Raw genomic sequence first — 16,435 nt, 5'->3', positions numbered from 1 at the left:
GAATGGTCAGTGGATTTGTGCATCATGGTAATGCTAGGCTTCTACCCGCTTCAGACAAACTGCTTACTGTGAACGAGAAGTCTCCACATACTGAGATTTAAAACAGCCCCTTTATGAATAATAGAATTCTCGTCTCCTGGCTGTTACAGGCTCCCCCAGATCACAGACCCCTTCTTCAAAGTCAGTCTCTGACCTCGCTTCTCCTAGTGCCCACTCATCAGTACCCAGCCAAAACCCCTCAGTATCCAGCCAGTCCCTGGCAATGGGTAACTGTAGCCAAGCTAACTCCAGCTGGGTAAAGTCACCACAGCTGTTGAAAGGCGCTTCAAGCCACAGAGGTCACTTTACCTGATTCTTTTGAGGGAGCACCGCCCCATCCTTGCAACCTTTCCATTTGTTCTGTTACACACAATACACAAGTTTGTGTTTCTCCCAGGCAAATAGTTTATATACTTAAACAAAACTATGAACAATTGCAGCTTACTTTAATTAGGCTAACAAGGAAGCATATAATTTTTCTATTTTTACTAGGGAAAGATAAGTGTCTAGGTTCGCAGCTGCACTTAACAGTAGACTGCAGATGGAAGGAGAACAAATATTCCACTGTGAAAATGAGTCATTGGTGCTGTTGCATTACATTTTGTCTCCTTCCAGAGGTAGCTCACTGAGGACCTGCTGCACAGTTAGCCCATCTTCTTCAAGAACATTCTAAGTTATGCTTTACTTCAAATAAACATTTTCCACCATTGTATTTTTCTGAAAATACTAAGTGAACCTGTCCATTCCCAGTTATAAAGAATGTGCTGCACGAATTTAGGTTTCCCCCTATTCCCCTCCACTGCAAGATGCAGGTTGTGTAATATGAAGAAGGGGCTAGAATGATTCAATTATTTCCAGAATTAGAACTTGCATTTCATGAGGACCTTGCTATCACATTCTCCATACTTCCCATATCATTCATGACCAGGAGTAGGTTTCTAGATTATCGTCGGTGACAGCAGCACAAGTTCACCAAGTTTGCTTTTTCAGAAGATGTGCATTTTGTCATTATTCCATAATTCAATACAATTAAATAAATAAAATTGCTTCAGTGCAGTTCAATGCAAGTATCAAAATATCTAGAATTAGAAATATTCCTCCCAAACTATTCCCCCTTCCCTAGTCAGATACCCACCAACTCAGCCTCAATAGTAATTATTCCATAATTCAATACAATTAAATAAATAAAATTGGGTCAGTGCAGTTCAATGCAAGTATCAAAATATCTAGAATTAGAAATATTCCTCCCAAACTATTTCCCCTTCCCTCGTCAGAAACCCACCAGCTCAGCCTCAATAGTTCCTGGGTCTATCAATATGTCCATGCACACATATACGGTCATATAGAACCATCATCCTTCACTCTTGTCCTACAATATATCACAGTAAGCAGAAGTCCTCAGACTGCTGATTTCATACTTTGGATACAGTCAGGTCAAATTCATTTAAGAAGAAAAATAGGAGGCTAGGAAGGTGTGCAGTAATCATTGAAGACTGTCCTTGGAATGGAAGTTACATTAATAGAAGAGTCCTGGGGTGTCTTGAGCTGAGATCCCCTCATTAGAAAGGGAAATTTGAACTAGCATAGATTTTTATAAATTTAAGATGCTTTCCATCATGTTCTATAAGAAAGAATAGTAGGGCAAGAAAAGTAAAATGTTTCTCAACCATCAGTAGGTTTATGATCATATACAAAGTTTATGCTCCTATCGTAAAACTGCCAGATTATCCTTAACATTTTTAAGCAGTGCTAATTTTTAACAGTGGCTGTCTTCACTTTGTCCCAACCACTCCAATATGATTCTATTAACAAGGGTAGCAGATTCAGTTAAGTTGCCCTCTATTATAGGATTTTAAAAATATGTTCTAAATGCCCTCTCTGTTTTTTTTTTTAAAAAAAAACCTGTTGAAAGCAAAGTTCATAAATCCACCTGATTCGAAAATGCACCTTCTGGGGGGCTTCTTTTGAGACAATGCCTGCATTTCCTCCTCCTTTGAAACCTCAGACTGTGCCATGGTGCTCCCTCTCTCTACCACCATTGAAGGGTGGTATTCAGTGGTCCTGCCTCCTCCCTCTGAGCCAAGGTGAAGGGAGCCTGCAAAACTTTGAGGAAGATTTTCATCAGAAGGGCCCAGCTCCAAGTTGGGGCCTTGAGTGGGAGAGCTCTGATTCATGGCCTCTTCCTTGCACTCATGGTCCTCACCATGGTCCTCAGAGTGGGCCATGACAATTAGCTTCATGGCTTAACAGGAATTTTAACCCCTGATTCTCCTGCCCTACACCATCCTGACTCTCGGTAGCAATATAATACTTGAAAAAAAAAGATTCTTTTATTTTATTTTTATTATTAGACCATTGAAATGTTTAAATGTTTTTTATGGTTCAGTTTTCAGTTAGTTCCCCATATTACTTTTCTTTGCAAAGAATTGCTGCCTTGTCTTCCATAGGTGAGGAACATCACATGAGGAACGCAGAGCTGTTTCCCAGTAATTACATACATCCTTGTGTGTCCATCTTTCCTTCTTGATCAAGTTAAAATGAAAGCTTAGCAAAGAAGTTGGAAGGAACTGAAGTATTACCAGAGCCTTCTTTCCTTCCTACTTTACCAGTACCTTATGGCACATTTTGTGGGGGGGAAAGAAGGGGCAGAGTAGTTTGTATGCTGGCAGCCTTATCATTTACACACTTGGCTTAGGGGACCCCTAAATGTGAATATACAGTCATGTGTCAAAAAACTTTCATTACTGGTAAGTAACAGTATTCCTGGTGTTCCTGAAATGATTTCTTCTCACGTGGAGTCAGATCATGCTCAGTCATTTCTATAGCCTTGCGGATGTAGTCTTGCCACAATGAACTTTCTATATAGCATCTAGGTCAAGCCTACACAGCTGCCAAATGTAACCTATTCAGCTATATATCACTGGCCACTGAGTAAATCTGGAAGGCCTTAAATTGCAAAACTGTGGGATTGCCAAGACATAGCAAGCCATAATGTATAGTTAATTTAGCAGGTCACAAATTATTCAAGCCTATGCTGAATGACCTTTTTGTCAGTCTGAGTTGAAAGACTTTGAGCATTTCTAAAGATTTGAGCACTTATTAGGAAAGGTTTGTATCTGCATTGTAAGCAGAACTCTTTTGGTGCTCGCATGAAAATCATGATTTGCTTTGGGGAGAAGTTCTCCCGATGACAGTAGTGGAGAGGAATTGTATCACAGAGGAAGGGGGTTAAATTGCCTCTCTCTGCCTGATAAAAACCTGATAATTATCACTCTTCCCCAGATGATGTTATTCACCTTTTTAAAAAAACAACCATGTTAAATACAAAGATACATTTAACCAACTTTCTGTTTAGTTTGGCCCTTAAAATAGTTGTGAGTGAAGTGAGTGTTATGAACATACAAGTTTGAAAAATTGTTCTCCTGTATTTAGTTCTTTTGGTTTCCTTTTGAAAAAGAATTCCCTATTACATGTCTCTGTCCTCACAATTCAAAGTATTGTACATATTACTGTTTGTGTCTTGTGATAGAAATTTGGATCTGGATTATGTGCCTTTCTGTTTCGTTCTGTTAACAGTCTCCTCCTTTCTCTGTTAAAGCGCTCTCCTTCCTGTATTCCAGCTCACAAAGGCAGACGTGTAAGAGGATGTCTTGCTGTGTGTGGCCTTTTAGTTTTGCCTATGATGCACATGCTTTTTCCTTTGTTTAATGTAGACCATTTTTGTTGATGCTGTTTATGCCTTGCATATTTATCCTGCTGCTTGTCTTGTGCTACTGCTGCTCCTATACTTTCATTGCATTCAATACTGTTTAAGTAAAAGTTCTGGAGAATGTGTGTGGCGTTTTCGTTTTTTAATGTTGTACTCTTGGCACTCGAATGTCACAGAAACAAAAGATGACGGCAAACTGGAGTCATTAAAACTAATTAGGTTGCAGTGCATGATTATAAACAGAATTAAAACCCACTTCTTCGTCTGCCCTGCTTCCTGTAGGAAATACCAGTAGCAAGACAAGATAATACGGAAGTTTTTGTCGTGGTAGATTAATTTGATTTATTTTTTTAATAAGGAGACACTGAACTTAAAATTAGTAATCAATTTCAGTTATCCTTACTATTGCTGTGATTCTGTCCTAAACACAATGGGAGCAGAATGGTGCCTTGCCCAACTTATTGTCAAGGATACTAATGGTGTTTTCAGTTTTAGTTGTCTGTTTATTGGGCAGAAAACACAACCGTGACCTAGTCTAGAAGCCAATTCACACAACCTAACATTCCTGCATTGTGCAGGATGTGTGTGTGTGTGCTAGAGGGCCCCTTGGATCCCTTCCCACTCTACAATTCTATTATTTGAACAGGTGACGAGCACTATGCAACTTGAGAAAACTGATAATTGGATAGGCAGTGTGTGTTTTCAGTACAGGACACTGCACACACCTACATTAGGTCCCTCTTTGATGAGGGACTTCTTCACTCAGTAGCCTTTTGCTCTTGGATTAGGGTATATCAGTGCATGAATAGCTGACAGCTAATTACTAAATCTATGGGTGTAGTGGTACTTTCTGGACTGTGTTGAAAGCAATGTACATAGAAGGTGCAAGCAGCATGTGCAAACCAGTCTTTTGCATTTCCCTTGTCCTTTATTTGGGAGGAGTATTGAAGGAAAGCACCAATTTTGGAGTGGGGGGCTTAGATATGTGCAAATCCTCTGATTATATTTCCTCCCTGCTGACACATAGATAAGGCATATGATATTGTGAGGCTTTGCCAAAGTATGTATGCAACAAGCTTCCCTGGGAACAGTGTCAGGCACAGCCCTCAGTGGAGATGGGAATAGCTTCAACAATTCCTCCAATAGATGTCCAGTATTTACAAGCAATATTTTCAAAAAAATGTAGAAATAAAGCCTTCTTTAGTACAGTAATCTATATATATCAGCTAAAGAAAATATAATTCCTGATATTCAGAGAGGAGTGCATTTTTTTTAAAATGCTGAGCATAGAAAAGAATTTCTGCCGCTGATTGCTGCACTGCTTGAAACAGTTTATATGTAGCAAGCTGGCGTATTGTTTAGCATTTGGTTGCTTATAGTATTCTCAACTTGTAGCTCCCATCTTTCTTAAAAGAACCGAACAGCGGTTTTTGTCACAGTTTCTGCTTTGCCCAGTGTAAACACATGTAAAAAAAGAAAAGAAAAGGCAAACCAGACATTAAGATTGCCCATGCAGCTGTTATCTACTAATACCTTTTAAGGGGCAAATGTGTAGGGAAGCTTTTAATGTTTGACACACTATTGTTTTTTAATATTTTGTTGGAAGCTACGCAGAGTGGCTGGGGAGCGTATTAATAAGAATAATAAGAATAATAAGAATAATAATAATAAATAGTAATAATTATATACAGCCCAGATGTGTCCTATATAGTAATTAAAATAGTTTAATTTTTGTGCTCTCTGGGACAACACAATCTCCCAACAGTTTTGTAAAAGACAATAGTGAATTGCATTACAAATAAAAATATTTTAAGATGTTGGGTTTTCCAAAATGGCAATTGATGGTTTATTTGAAGCAACTAGATTATTTTTGCAGAAAAATGTAATATTTGGACTGACCTCTATGCTATGGGGAGGGGGGTGGCAGGGCAGGTTGGGGGAGCTGATAACTAAAGAGAAAGTTGTAAAGGTAAAGGTACCCCTGACCATTAGGCCGAGTCACGGACAACTCTGGGGTTGCGTGCTCATCTTGCTCCATAGGCTGAGGGAGCCGGCGTTTGTCTGCAGACAGTTTTTCCGGGTGATGTGGCCAGCATGACTAAGCCGCTTCTGGTGAACCAGAGCAGGGCACAGAAACGCCATTTACCTTCCCGCCTCAGCGTTACCTATTTATCTACTTGTACTTTACGTGCTTTCGAACTGCTAGGTTGGCAGGAGCAGGGACCGAGCAACGGGAGCTCACCCCCTCACAAGGAGTTGAACCACCAACCTTCTGATTGGGAAACCCTAGGCTCTGTTGGTTAAGACCACAGCGCCACCTGCGTCCCATATGAGAAAGTTGTAGTTGAACTAAATAAAGGAATTAGATTTTTAATTAAAACTGTCTTCCCTCAAATATATTTTCAAGGAAGCAAACCCATGTCTAGTATGGCAGTGTAAGAAAATATGTAGACTTAGCCCATTGTGTTTAATATAATCTTTAACATGAATATGGACAGAACAAGATGAAATCAAATATTGCATAACACCTAAACCATCAAACAATTTCTAATTACAGTAACCGAAAAAATTGAAATTAGAAAATGTAGATCAAGGCATCACTGCAGAACAGAATCTTTTTCTATTATTTTGCTTCTGATATTCACCCTTTATGAGATTCTTTTATTAGGCAAAATATATTCTAGCCTCTTTTGCTTAGCGTTCAAAACTTCAGACTACTACAAATCAAACAAAAACGTATAACTCAGCGGTTATAGTATGCTTGTACAAAATACTTTCATATGTCATGATGGGCAATTTCTTGTTGATAATCATCACAATGTATTGTTATGCTTAATTCATTGGTATGGTTCCTTAATGATCAAGATTTAAATTAACATATTTTTTTGCTATCCATTGCAATTCATAAAAGAACCCAAAGTTCAGGGGTTTTAAATTAAAGAATAAGACAGTCTCAGTGACTCACAAGCATTATTATAGGCTTTATGTAAATTGATTATCCTATCCAACTGCCAACAAATAAATTCTTAGAGTGGACTTTACTGATCCCTGCACAAGCCAGATAAACTGGTGTTACGCTGCCATTGCAGGCAGGTAACCTAGCTCAAACATTTACAAATTGAGTGGCAAATTATTATTTATTTCTTTTAAAAATTTTGGTCCCCAATTTGCATTTCTATGTTTTTGAGAAAATTAGTGCATAATAAAAAAGTGGCCTTTAATTTTCTTCCCCTCCCTCTTCCCTTCCTTTTGCTTGTTTCTTTTCCTTGGTTGTTTCTCTAGATTGATTCTGTTGAAAATTTTACCTTATCTAATACGCCTTCGCGGGATGAAGATATCAAGTGTCACCTTCATTCAAGATCTAGGTCCCCTTCCACAGCTAGTGACATTGAACCAATTGAGGTACTCTCTCATTTGCTAAAGATTCATCTGTCCCACACCACAGTGTTAGATAGGTTCGGAATGAATTAGGAGGCAAAATAGCCCTGAATAGTGTTTGATTTAAATTAGATTTAAAAACTATATCCAAGGACCAGTTCACATGTAGTTGTTTAGATGTGGGATGCTGCACCTGTAAATGTAAAAAGAATGCAGCACACATTTCTACAGTGGTACCTTGGTTTAAGAACAGCCCTGTTTACGAACTATTTGGTTTACGAACTCCACAAAACTGGAAGTAGTGTCCCAGTTTGCGAACTCTACCTTGGTCTAAGAATGGAAGCCGAACGGTGGAAGGGCACCGGCAGTGGAAGGCCTCATTAGGGGAAGCACGCCTTGGTTTAAGAACGGTTTCGGTTTAAGAACGGACTTCTGAAACAGATTAAGTTTGTAAACCGAGGTACCACTGTACATTGTACAAAACACAATAATTAGGCTGTGAGGATTGGATCTGGATGCCTGTTGAATATACACTTCCTGGCAAACTTGGGTTTGTAGCCATCTTAATCATGTGTGAAATTGCCCTAAGAAAGCAAGTAGCAAGTGGGAAATGGCACCAACGAGGTTTGGTAAGGTGAGTGCTCTCATTGCTTCCTTTCAGATATTCAACTGCACCTAGGATTGAGTGCTGCTTTGTTCATTTTGCATCTATTTGCTGCTGCTTCCTTTTTTTCTGGGCTGCTGAACCTTGCCAAATAATCTTTGCAATATTTTCTTGGGATGTTCCTTTTGGGTCCCATCTGAACCCATTATATTACATTGTTCCTCTGGAAACCTACAACCATGTTCTACATTAGGCCAGAATCCAAAGGCCTGTGGGGGTTTTATAACCATAAGCAGAATCCTATGCTGTGTGGCAAAAGTATTTTTGAAACTTATAGATGTTGTGGAAAGAATTCATGATACAGCATAGTTGCATGGAGATGGCGTCAGGTTTAAAAGGAAAGGAAAAAAATGGTGGGCTGCCCAAACCCCTTCCATGAGCCAAAGTGGCTGTTCATTGGCCTTATATTCCTGGACTATGTTTCTATTTTGGTTGAAATTACTTGGGCTTTTAATGTTCATACAACATCTCTGCAACTGACAGATACTCTTGCTATTCCAAAAAATAAAAAATCATTCTTCCTTACATTTTTTGACTTTCAAATGCCACTAAGCCTTTCAAATAAGGGAGGGATTGCTAAGGTGTGTCCTTCCAAATGTTGTTGAACTTCAGCTCCTATCATCCCTGAACACTGGCTATGCTGGCTGGAGCTAATGGGAGTTGGGAGTCCAACAACATGGCCATACCAACACAGCCCCTAAAATTAGGGGTGCAGGTTTTTTCCCTATTCTTTTTTTTTTTTAATCATATTTATTAAAATTTCCAATAATAACAGAATAGGAAAATAAGAAAGATAAAGGAAAGAAAGAAAAAGAGAAACTAACTTAGACCCTTCTTTTCATAACCTTCTTTCTGGGACTTCCTCCTTCCCCTCCCGATTGTATTCCCCTTTATCCAAGTTGGTTCCACAAGTTCTCATCCCCAATTAAACCTAATATATTATACTCATAAACCAATTTAAATTTACACCATCTTAGCATCACTCCTCGTCTTATAATAGAACAAAATTTTCCCCAAGATCCGCTCTCATTTCTTCCACGAGTTCCCCCTTTCTAAAAAAAAAAGAAAAAACAGAAACGTAAAGTATCAAAGTTATAAAGAATATAAGATAGAAAGTATAGAGAAATTCAAAAAGTTGGTTACAAAGCCTTTGGATTCTAAGGTTCCCCCTCCCTTCCCCGGTTTTGATTCCCCATGTCCATTTGTCTGTATGTTGTCGGCCTGGAGATCTTAAGTCCACAGCCAAATTTATCTCAGTCCATCATGCTGTTTTCTTCGGATTTGATTGTCTTAATGATGTTTAACGTCGAAAATCCAATCTAATAGAGGCCTTTAATTTTCTTTAATCTTTTGTTGCTCCTCCCATTATTCTTTCCGTGTCGTATTCAGTCATCTACTCTTTTATTTCTTGGTTTCTCAGGTTTCTGTCTTGTTCAGCTGTCAAAACATTCTTGTTCCAAAATTTAACGTCTCTACAGAGGTTTGTTATTCAGGGACACAGACTTACGTCCAGTTCCTTTCTTGCTTCAATGGAAGATTCTATTGTGTTATAGTCACCTCTGTAGACAAAATAATATTTCAGTTCTGCAGCTTTCCCAGGAGATAAGACCTTTACACATCCCAGAGTAGTTTTCCACATACGACACTTGTAATGTCCCGAATCCCCTCTAGAGGGATTACAATAACTTTGTATCCTCTAATCCAAAAGTCAATTTGTTGTTTCTTTTTCCCGACAGTTTATATCCATATTTATATCAAATTGTAACAAAATTAACCAGCAAAGAACTTGTAGCAAAGTCCTCTTTATAATTTCCAGTTTTGACAGCTCCTTTGACAGCTGTCAAAATCTCCATCTCTCTTCGCCAGGCTGTCCGAATCGCCCCGGTTCCCAGGGGGGGGTTGCTTTTTCCTCACCCTCGACTCCTCTCCTCCAGCACAGTTCTTATAATTCACATCGTGGAGTTGGTAATTTTTATCATCAATAAGCTTCTGAATAGATCTTGGTTTCTCAGTCCTTGTTTTAGCATGTTTACAATCAGGGAGGGGACTGACTTCCTTTTTTGGATCCCCTCCCGCTCGTGCCAAATCCGGAAAAATTTTTCTTTTTTCCTCCTTTTAAACCCGGTTGCCCAATTACTCACGGGTTGTTGATCAATTGTCCGAATTTCCTTTGGAAGAAGCCAGCGCTCTCCGCCGAATGGCATGCGGCTGCGCCCGGCAGGGGAAGCGGAGGACTCAAAGCACCACGCTACTCCCCGGCGCCCGATCCGTAGCCTTTAAAAAGGCTCTTTCACAAGCCGGGAGAGCGATAACGGTGCCAGCCGAGTCACCATGTCCACGGGATCCATTCCCGTGGTTTCTAAGGGTCCCCGCGTCGCCGGCGCGGTAGGACCCAGCCCCTGCCGAGCAGACTCCCTCCGGAGCTCGGAGGGAGTCCGCCATTCGGCGATGGCGCCAACCCGGAAGTCCCGGTTTTTTCCCTATTCTTAACTGCAAACTTAAGCATGGTTATAGAGAAGTTCAGTGGAACTTACTCCCAGGTAAGTGTCCATACCAATGCAGCCATAATCCCCCTTTTGCTATACAAACTGATCAGATGCTGTCAAACTACCATTAAGATTCCTTAACCAGTATATAAAAAGCATTAGTGCCTCAGCTATCCCACTCATTAGTTGAAATATGCTGCAAAAAACTTCATCTTCCCCACACATAATCTTTTTCTTTTCAAAAGCCGTTATCATTAGTCACACTTTGCTAAACTCTTCTGCCACTCCTACAAGGGCATTTGCGTCAAGATGCTTTAGGTAGATTTTTTGCAATGCAACTGGCCTTCATTTTTTGGTAGTTAGCAGTTACATTTCTGGTACAACTATGAATTCACTATTGATGCAGAGGTGTTCTACGTCATTTAATCAATAGCATGTTAGCTTGGGGGGGGGGCATTTCCTTAGAATATCCATCTCCCTGCATTGACCTCTAACAAACCACATGCATCACAGATGTCATATTCTGATAAAATGAGACACTTTTTACTGGTGTGTATCCAAAAGAATAATTCCCAAAATTGCTTTATGGATGCAAAATAACACAGCTGTCCCAAATCATAGGAAGCTAGCATACTGGAATTCATGTTATTGATTTACAAAACCAAAGGAAAGAAAGATTATACATTTCTGTTGTTGCTGTAAGGTGAAAGTTTTACTTTTGTGAATTATCTTTGCTAAATCACTGAGCATTGGGAGTTTATCCATTGAAGCACATCATTAAGTAAAATGCATTTGTCACTTGTCAGCATAGCTATCTTCAAGGTTGTAAAGGAGAACTTAAAAGATGTTTAAATATTTTGCTAGGTAGCAAGGTGATGAGCATGTTACTTGTACAATCATTCATTTATTTGCCTCCTTTAGTTCTTGTGCTCTTTTTGCTGAAGTTTATGTTTGTGAAAGGCCTTTTAATGGTGTGCTTTTTTCACCTTAAGTAATCCTCAACATATATATGTTCAGGTTTCAGATCATCCTCTGCGTCCAGTTCACACACCAACCATGAGGTCACCATATATTGGTTCAGGACTCTCTGTGCCAAAGGTACCATAAGAAATTCTTGCAACAATTAACAGCAGTATTATTGTTATTAATCATAATCATTCTAACAATCATTCAGAAGTGCAACATTGAAGCCCTTCCCATGTAGTTTCTTGGGGATGTTTATGAATCATCTGGTTCACAACACAGATATCATCACTTTAATGTGATGAGAAAAGTGTGTTTATTTATCACCAAATGGTCTTCATAGCTAAGGGAAGCAAAATTTCACAATTTTGGTTCTGTGCAGTCTTACCTTAGATATTTGACCATTGAGATTGCACAGCTGTCTGTCTCTTAACAGAAAATAAATAAACATCAGTACCTTTAAACAAAGGATGATTCTTTCACCTGTTTCATTTCTGTATATTCATCTGCTTATACAAAAGAGGGTTTTCTTTAATATTTATTTTTTTCTTTTTGCTAATGCACAGATGTTTAATAGTACTTTACATTTATGATTTTAACTTTGATAGTGTCCCTTTCAAAGAGACAGCTGACATGACTGCTGAGACATGGGTCAGCTTTCTTTAGACTGCCAATTTTATTCTCTGAACAGTAATCAATAATGCTTTGGCTATTTTTAGACATGGGAACAGTCTGGAATTTGTATTACTAAACAAAAAACAAAAACAAAAAAAACCTCTTGGTTTTTATCAGCACAGCAAACCAGACCATTAATTTAACACACAGCATTTGTATTTAAGAGTAATTTTTGGAGAGCAAAGTACCTGTCATCTAAGCTTTTTCTGTTTTCATTATTCCACAGCCAAAGGCCCATCAGTTTGTAGTGAAATCCTTTAATACCCCTACCAAATGCAATCAGTGCACATCTTTGATGGTTGGCTTAATAAGGCAGGGCTGTACCTGTGAAGGTAAGATTGACTTACCATCTTATCTAGCAAATTATCACTTCATTGTATTATTCTGTTGATTATTAATTTTTTGGATGCAAGAACAGTCCAGACCAGTTTGAAAAAGAATATTTACTTGTTTTTGTTTAATTCTGGAACTGATCCAAACGCAGATATTGCAAAAGTAACTAACAACATTGACATGAGAAATGTTAATAACTTTCATACGTTACTAGATTAATCTGTTACATATTCAATAATGAGAAATGCATATTTTGATTGATTTCTATATTTCCCCCAGTGTGTGGATTTTCATGCCATGTGACCTGTGCAGACAAGGCACCAGCGGTGTGTCCAATTCCACCTGAACAGACAAAGGGTCCTTTGGGTATTGACCCACAGAAAGGCATAGGAACGGCTTATGAAGGCCATGTCCGAGTAAGTATAGGAACACTGAATGCCATGGTCTGATTGTAGTTTTCTTACAATAATTTATAATGCAGCATCAAACAATTTGGTTTATATTAGAATGACAATCATCTTGGCTTTTCATTTTCTATATAATATTTTTTCTGAGTGTGTGAATAAGAAAAGAACTACTCTGTTCTAAACTTTACCATCCCCACATTTTTATTGCATATTATTACTTCAAGCTAAGTATAATGCGCACTAAACATTTCCGCAGCTATCCAAATTATAGGAGGCCATATACACAAGAGTGGATTATGCTGGTGTAATTTACCCTATTCCAGACTGCTTTCAGGAGCGGGGCTGGGCCTGTCAGAGAGAAAACAAGCCTTTATAAAATAGAGTTTGGCACACGACCAGCAAAAAGCGTGGTGTAACTTTACCTGGGTTTCTAGGTGATGTGACTGAGCTGAAATAAGCTTGCAGTAAGGGCATGTTTTCAAAGAGGCCTGCCCTTCTGAATGAAAGCGTGGAGGTTTCCTCAGACTTTTGACTCATGTAAAAAGATGCACGCTACAAACCTATTCCGATTTAACTGCCGTGGTATTTCCCAAAGGAACTGCAGAAGCTGCAGTTCTGAGAAAGGGCAAAGGATCTCTAACAAAGAATTCTCAGCAACCTCATAGAATTTCTTGTAGAAAGCCACAGTAATTAAACCCGTTTGGTTTTGCAATGCTGGCATGCTCTTGAATGACCCGCTGGTTGTACATTGAGAATATACAGGGCATTTCTAATAACTAATTAATGGAATGTTTGATTTATTTTTACATTTCTTTCTTTACATTTGAATATCAGTACCATTAATTTTGTTACAGGTCCCAAAACCAGCTGGAGTGAAGAAAGGCTGGCAAAGAGCACTGTCTGTTGTCTGTGACTTCAAGCTCTTCCTTTATGATATTGCAGAAGGAAAAGCATCCCAGCCCAGTGTGGTAGTGAGTCAGGTTCTTGATATGAGGTAGGAAGTGTCTTTTTTTTAATGTAAGAGACTGCAAGTGCTACCAATTATAATTCACACTGTAGAGAATTCAATCTATGGAAGCTTCCATGTCTAAGAAATAACTCTTCTTCTTCACCAATCCTTTATTAGGCATTATGAATATAGGCCATCATAAAACATCCACATGTAAAATTTTAAAAAACATATACAAAAATATGTAAGAACGAGGATTTTCATTGGAGTTTCTTCCCACTAAATAGTGCCCTTCGCTACTCTAAGAGACACTATTGACAAAACCTCAGCCACCCTTGCAGTTACTTCCAGATTAATGTCAGACAGATAGAATCCGATATTTTCATTGTCCCATGATGTTAGACTACCCCCCCAAAAAAGCAGATAGCACATGTTTGCTTAGAAAAGAATATAGTCTACAGAAATAACATAAAAATAAAAGAAATGAAATTGGTGGTCATTCTCTTCCTAAATGACTTGAGGTTACCTTTTTAAGATAAAAAGCACCTTGTGTTGATATGCACTTCCACTATAATTTGAATAGATACTGTTTAAAAGTTAATTATAAAAGAAATGCACTTCAGTTTGCTGATAAACATTTTTTTGCATTGTTGTTTTTCAAAAAGGGATGAAGAATTCTCAGTGAGTTCTGTCTTGGCTTCTGATGTCATCCATGCAAATAGAAAAGATATTCCCTGTATCTTTAGAGTAAGTTATACATGTTAAAGTTGAAATCTGTTGCTTATAAGTACAGTGGAGCCAATACTGTTGTTTAATTTTTGTTTCCATTTCATTTATTATCAAAAATACCTTCATCGTTCTTTGTGGTTTCAAGTTCTCCTTGAAATTTCATGTCTTTTTCATCCAAACCCTGGACACTAGGAGGAAGTATGAAAATGTCACAACATACTAATTTGTAATGGTCTGTGAAATGGTACTGTCCCTGAGCTAGTCTGAAGGGAACAAACATTTAACTTAGCATAAATAGAAAGCTTTGCCTGATAGTTATTGATTGATTTTTTTCAATTAGATTTTTATCCCAGTAAATTTTGCCACTAGAAGCTCAGTACGTTCTCACGGATAGAAGAGAATGAGGGAGGTAATTTTGCTTACCTTTACCTTCCCTCTACTGCCCCAGGCACCACCTTCCACACTATTCCAAAGGATATTCAGACCACACGAAGCAGATTTTTGGGTGCATAGGGGGCTGCTGGGGGGGGGGGTAGAGAGAGAGAGAAACAAAAATTGCCTGTCTCATCAGCAAGATGCCTCCACTGTAACGGAAGACTTTCTTAGAAAACAGGACCACTTCCATTCATGGGAGGCAAAATCTAGATCCAATCCATGGTTGTGCCCTTCCCATTTTTGCCTTGCAACAACCCTGTGAGATAAGCCAAGCTGAGAGAGGCTGGCTGAGCCAAGACCAGCCAGTGAGCTTCAACACTACTTAAGCAGAGATTTGAACTTCCCAAACCACTCTATATGCAATGCCACACTAACTCTCGCTAGCTCGCCTTGAAATGTGTCTATAATGCTGAGTTCCTCAACTGATTGACTACAAGCAAGGCACAGATTATATTCAACAGATCATAAATGTCAAGGCGTCTGTTTTTCTTTGCATTGGTTTATTTTGAATATTTATCTCCTTCCTCCCTACCTCATGTGTGCCGTCTTCTACATTGCACAAAAACACACACGTCTTTACCTTTTCCAGGTTACAGCTTCCCAGCTATCAGCATGCAGTAACAAGTGTTCAATCCTGATCCTAGCTGACAGCGAGAATGAAAAGAGCAAGTGGGTAGGAGTCCTAAATGAACTGCACAGGATTTTAAAGAAGAACAAGCTCAAAGATCGCTCAGTCTATGTTCCCAAAGAGGCCTATGACAGCACCTTGCCCCTCATTAAAACCACCCAGGCGGCAGCAATCATAGGTATGTGCTTAATAACCCCACAATAATACTTGACTCTACCTTAATGGAAGTTGGGTGGGTGCTTTCCCCCCCCTTTCTTTTTTGCTATGCCAGCTGGTACAGCAGAGTAGGCCAGATACCAGATCCCTTTCCAGAAAATGGTCTGGCTTAGGATCCAATGGATAAATCCCCACTCCCTCAGAAGAAATTGCCTGTTTCATGGCACGCCACCAGCAATAGTTTCTCACCTGCCTGTTCTTTCAGTGGGCCCAGCGGGAACCTCAACAGCCACAGATCCCACCCTATATAGAGGGACACCTGCACTTAATCCTAACCCTCTATAGCAGCACTGCTGTGGGTTCTAAGTGTGCTCACTGTGTTTTTATTACACTAGGAAATTGGGGAAAATTTTGTTTTTAATTCTTAAAAGTGATATATGGAAGTGAATGGTAAGTATTCTTTTCTAATCATTAGCCTGTTGATCTGCTATCCGATTAGCATTTGTCTTCCTTATTAGCCATGTGCCTCCAATTGGACTTCCTCCCCACCCACCCTCTTCTTTTCTTTTAACTGCTGCAGATCACGAAAGAATAGCTCTGGGCAATGAAGAAGGGTTATTTGTGGTTCATGTCACCAAGGATGGTAAGGGAACATGGCTTATGTTTGAAATGTCGGGGGTTGAAATAATAAACTGCACATTTTGTTCTGTCAGCTCCTTCTAGTGCCGTCTTTTATTAGTTCATGATTGTGAAGTCGACAAGTCAAACTGTTCTCAGTTCTTTCCGCCTACCAAGAAAGCCTTTCAATCTGTGCTGTGTTGGCGGACTGGAACCCAGACTCAATAACTACTTCCTGAATTGGGATAAATAAGATGAACGTTCTC

At 39.1% G+C, this 16,435-nt stretch overlaps 1 protein-coding gene across 4 annotated transcripts in view; it reads left to right on the top strand.

Moving 5' to 3' along the window:
• The window catches only part of CDC42BPA (CDC42 binding protein kinase alpha), a 157,404-nt gene that overhangs the window by 113,564 nt on the left and 27,405 nt on the right, over window positions 1–16,435 (top strand). For 2 of the 4 annotated variants that reach the window (XM_082214792.1, XM_082214789.1), the window contains exons 22-30: window positions 3,638–3,676; window positions 7,031–7,150; window positions 11,294–11,374; window positions 12,141–12,246; window positions 12,527–12,663; window positions 13,509–13,648; window positions 14,269–14,350; window positions 15,357–15,573; window positions 16,132–16,194. In XM_082214792.1, coding sequence (XP_082070918.1) covers window positions 3,638–3,676; window positions 7,031–7,150; window positions 11,294–11,374; window positions 12,141–12,246; window positions 12,527–12,663; window positions 13,509–13,648; window positions 14,269–14,350; window positions 15,357–15,573; window positions 16,132–16,194 — 985 coding nt within the window. The remainder of the gene's footprint in view (window positions 1–3,637; window positions 3,677–7,030; window positions 7,151–11,293; window positions 11,375–12,140; window positions 12,247–12,526; window positions 12,664–13,508; window positions 13,649–14,268; window positions 14,351–15,356; window positions 15,574–16,131; window positions 16,195–16,435) is intronic. The other 2 variants (XM_082214790.1, XM_082214791.1) reach the window with 2 other exon arrangements.

This window comes from Podarcis vaucheri, assembly GCF_965113315.1.
Source record: "Podarcis vaucheri genome assembly, chromosome: 3".
In the NCBI taxonomy this organism is placed as follows: Eukaryota; Metazoa; Chordata; class Lepidosauria; order Squamata; family Lacertidae; genus Podarcis; species Podarcis vaucheri.
Note: the sequence above shows the minus strand (reverse complement) of the source record. Positions and strands in the feature narration are given on the sequence as shown.